Below are 2,517 nucleotides of genomic sequence, written 5' to 3'. Positions count from 1 at the left end.
CCAGGAGGAGTTTCGGAAGCTAGCGGGTCGTGCCCTCGGGAAGCTGCACCGGTGAGCGTGGTGGGGGTCCTGGGAGGGGAGGAATGTGAGGATCCGACGGGGACGCCCACTCCCATCTGGGCGCAGAGGGACGGATGACAGGCGATACCCTGCATGGAGGGGTCCACCCATCTGTCCAGTTTTCTTCCTGGGGCTCCGACGGTGTCGTCGTCCCTGGCCAGGTCTTGTTCATTATCTCGTTCATTTCTCGGCACCCCATGCCGGCCGGGGATCTACTGTCTTCTCTGGGACTGTAAAACCCCCTCCCTCTGGGTCTCTGACCCCCTCCCCAACTTCTGGGTCTCTGTCCACCCTTCTTTCTGGACCTCTCTCCCCCTCTTCTCTGGACTCCTCTCTCTGGGTCTCTGTTCCCATTTATCTCTAGGTCTCTCTCCCTCTCTTTTTCTGGATCTCTGCTCCCCTCTGTGCCTCTCCCCCCTAGATCTCTGTCCCCCATTCATTGGGTCTCTGTCCCCTCCCCCCAACTATCTGACCATTGCTCTCACTATAGCTCTCTATAAACCTCCAACTCTGAGTCCTTGTCCTCTCTCTGGGTTTCTCCTCTTCTCTGGATCTTTGGTCCCCCCTCCCTTCTTTGGGTCTCTGTCTCCCTTTTTTCTGAAAGTCTGTCCCCCTCTCTGGGTTCTTGTTCTCTCACCCCGGGTCTCTCCATCTCTCCGTGTCTTTTTCAGTTTCTGTCTCGCAGGGAGTTTAATCTGCAGCTAAAGCGGATTGGGGCCCATCAGTCCTTGTCCTTGAGGGGAGTTAAGCGGGGGCAGAGAGAAGGGGCCAGAGTATCCTGGGTCTCTGGGGGAGAAGGGAATGACAGGTCAAAAATTTTGACTCCTGGGTTAGGACAGACTTTTTCCAAGGATATAGGCTGAGAGGGGCTTCCTCCCAGCCAGGGCGGTGACCTCAGTGACCTAGGTGTCCCTCGGGGTAGTCTGAACACCTCCCTCAGGTCTCTCACCCCCAACCCCAGCTCTGGCTCCAAGTCAGAGAAATTACTCAGCTGCGGGAAAGTCTAAAAATATCTGGCCACAGTGCGGGGAGGAGATGGACTCATCAGCGCCAGGCCCCGGCCGCCATGCCCTCAGACCCCTCGGCCCATAGCCCTGATCCCACCTTTAGTTTAGCCTCAGCCTCTTTCTAGGCCATTCAGGTCCTTTTCTAAGTCTACCTTTAGTCTTGCTTGCTGCAGATCACCTCCCAGATCCAAAGTTACCCCACCCTCTAGTAATATAAGAGACACAAATAAGGCTGGGGGGGGAAGCAGGAGGATGGCGCAGTGATGGGGGCTGGTGGTGGAGGGGGAGCTGAGATCACCTCATCCCTTCTTTTTCCAATTTTCCAGCCCCTCCCCACCCTTTTTCTCGCCTCCTTTCACGAGTTTCTCAAAATACATCAGTGTGAAGTCAGGAGAGTGAGAGAGAGACGTGCTGGCGGAGGGGGCTGGGGGGGTTAGCAGGAGTGATGTGTTCCTCAGGGCCCCTCCTTCAGTCTCTGCTCAGTTTCTCTTCTGTGTCTGGGCTGCTCAAAGTTCATCTCTCCCTGCTCTGACCTCTCTGAGCTGCCTCCTGAGCCCCCAGAACTCAGAGCTTCAGCAGGGAGTCTGCGCAGAGAACATTTGTATCTAGAGACCAGGGTTCACTGTGGTGGTTGGAGACAGCAGGGAATGTCCTTTATTGGATGCAAAACCTCGATCCCACGTGATGCCCTGGACAAAGCCGGGGAAACTAAGGCTCCATTCTGGAGTCGCAGTGGGGGTGGAGGAGGGAAATCAATGGATGAGGAGTACAGGAACCATCATTTGAACACAGGTCGGTCTCCTCCCAAGCCTGGGACAGAGGCTGCCGATATTCATTGAGATGAGGGGTGCGTGGAATGGGTGAAGAACTCCACTGGACCAGGAAATGGATGGTAACCCAGGGCGACTTTGGACAAGGACCTGGGGAAAGGGTGCAGGCAATGAATGACCAACACACCTCCTTTCTGAAGCCCTGTCTTGGGCAGGGTGATGTTGAGGCCAGGAAGGGACTAGGCCCCATCACTATGCTTGGGTGTGACCTTGGAATGCTACTTCTGCTTTCTGAGCCTCAGTTTCCTTATTTGTGCAATAGGAAGATAAGAATCAAAGCAATATAAGGAGACAGAGACCTGGGGGTGTGGACAGAGATTCTGAGAGGGGCAGAGACAGATACAGAGAGAAGGAGACTAAGACACCTTCTCGACTTTGGCAGCTAGGCTGCCTTCTAAGCTTTGTGTTTCCTCATTGCCAAGTCCAAGTCACCAGGCCTGAGATTGGGCATCAAGGGCAGGGAGGAGACTTCCATTCAGGCTGTCCCTTCTCTGTTGTTGTTGTTGTTTTTTTAAGAGATGAGGTCTCAGCCGGCTTGGTGGCTCAGCCTGTAATCCCATGCCTTTGGGAGGCTGAGGTGAGTGGATTGCCTGAGCCCACAGGTTCAAGACCCGCCTGGG

General features: G+C 54.9%; 1 protein-coding gene across 1 annotated transcript in view; it reads left to right on the top strand.

The window, feature by feature from the left end:
• Positions 1–2,517, top strand: part of SLC17A7 (solute carrier family 17 member 7) — a gene marked incomplete at its 5' end in the record, with an annotated part of 13,073 nt that overhangs the window by 1,797 nt on the left and 8,759 nt on the right. Inside the window, one exon of the mRNA XM_021708102.1 lies at positions 5–51. Coding sequence (XP_021563777.1) covers positions 5–51 — 47 coding nt within the window. The remainder of the gene's footprint in view (positions 1–4; positions 52–2,517) is intronic.

This window comes from Carlito syrichta, unplaced genomic scaffold (assembly GCF_000164805.1).
Source record: "Carlito syrichta isolate Samal-C Ts95f unplaced genomic scaffold, Tarsius_syrichta-2.0.1 Scaffold130655, whole genome shotgun sequence".
Taxonomy (NCBI): domain Eukaryota; kingdom Metazoa; phylum Chordata; class Mammalia; order Primates; family Tarsiidae; genus Carlito; species Carlito syrichta.
Note: the sequence above shows the minus strand (reverse complement) of the source record. Positions and strands in the feature narration are given on the sequence as shown.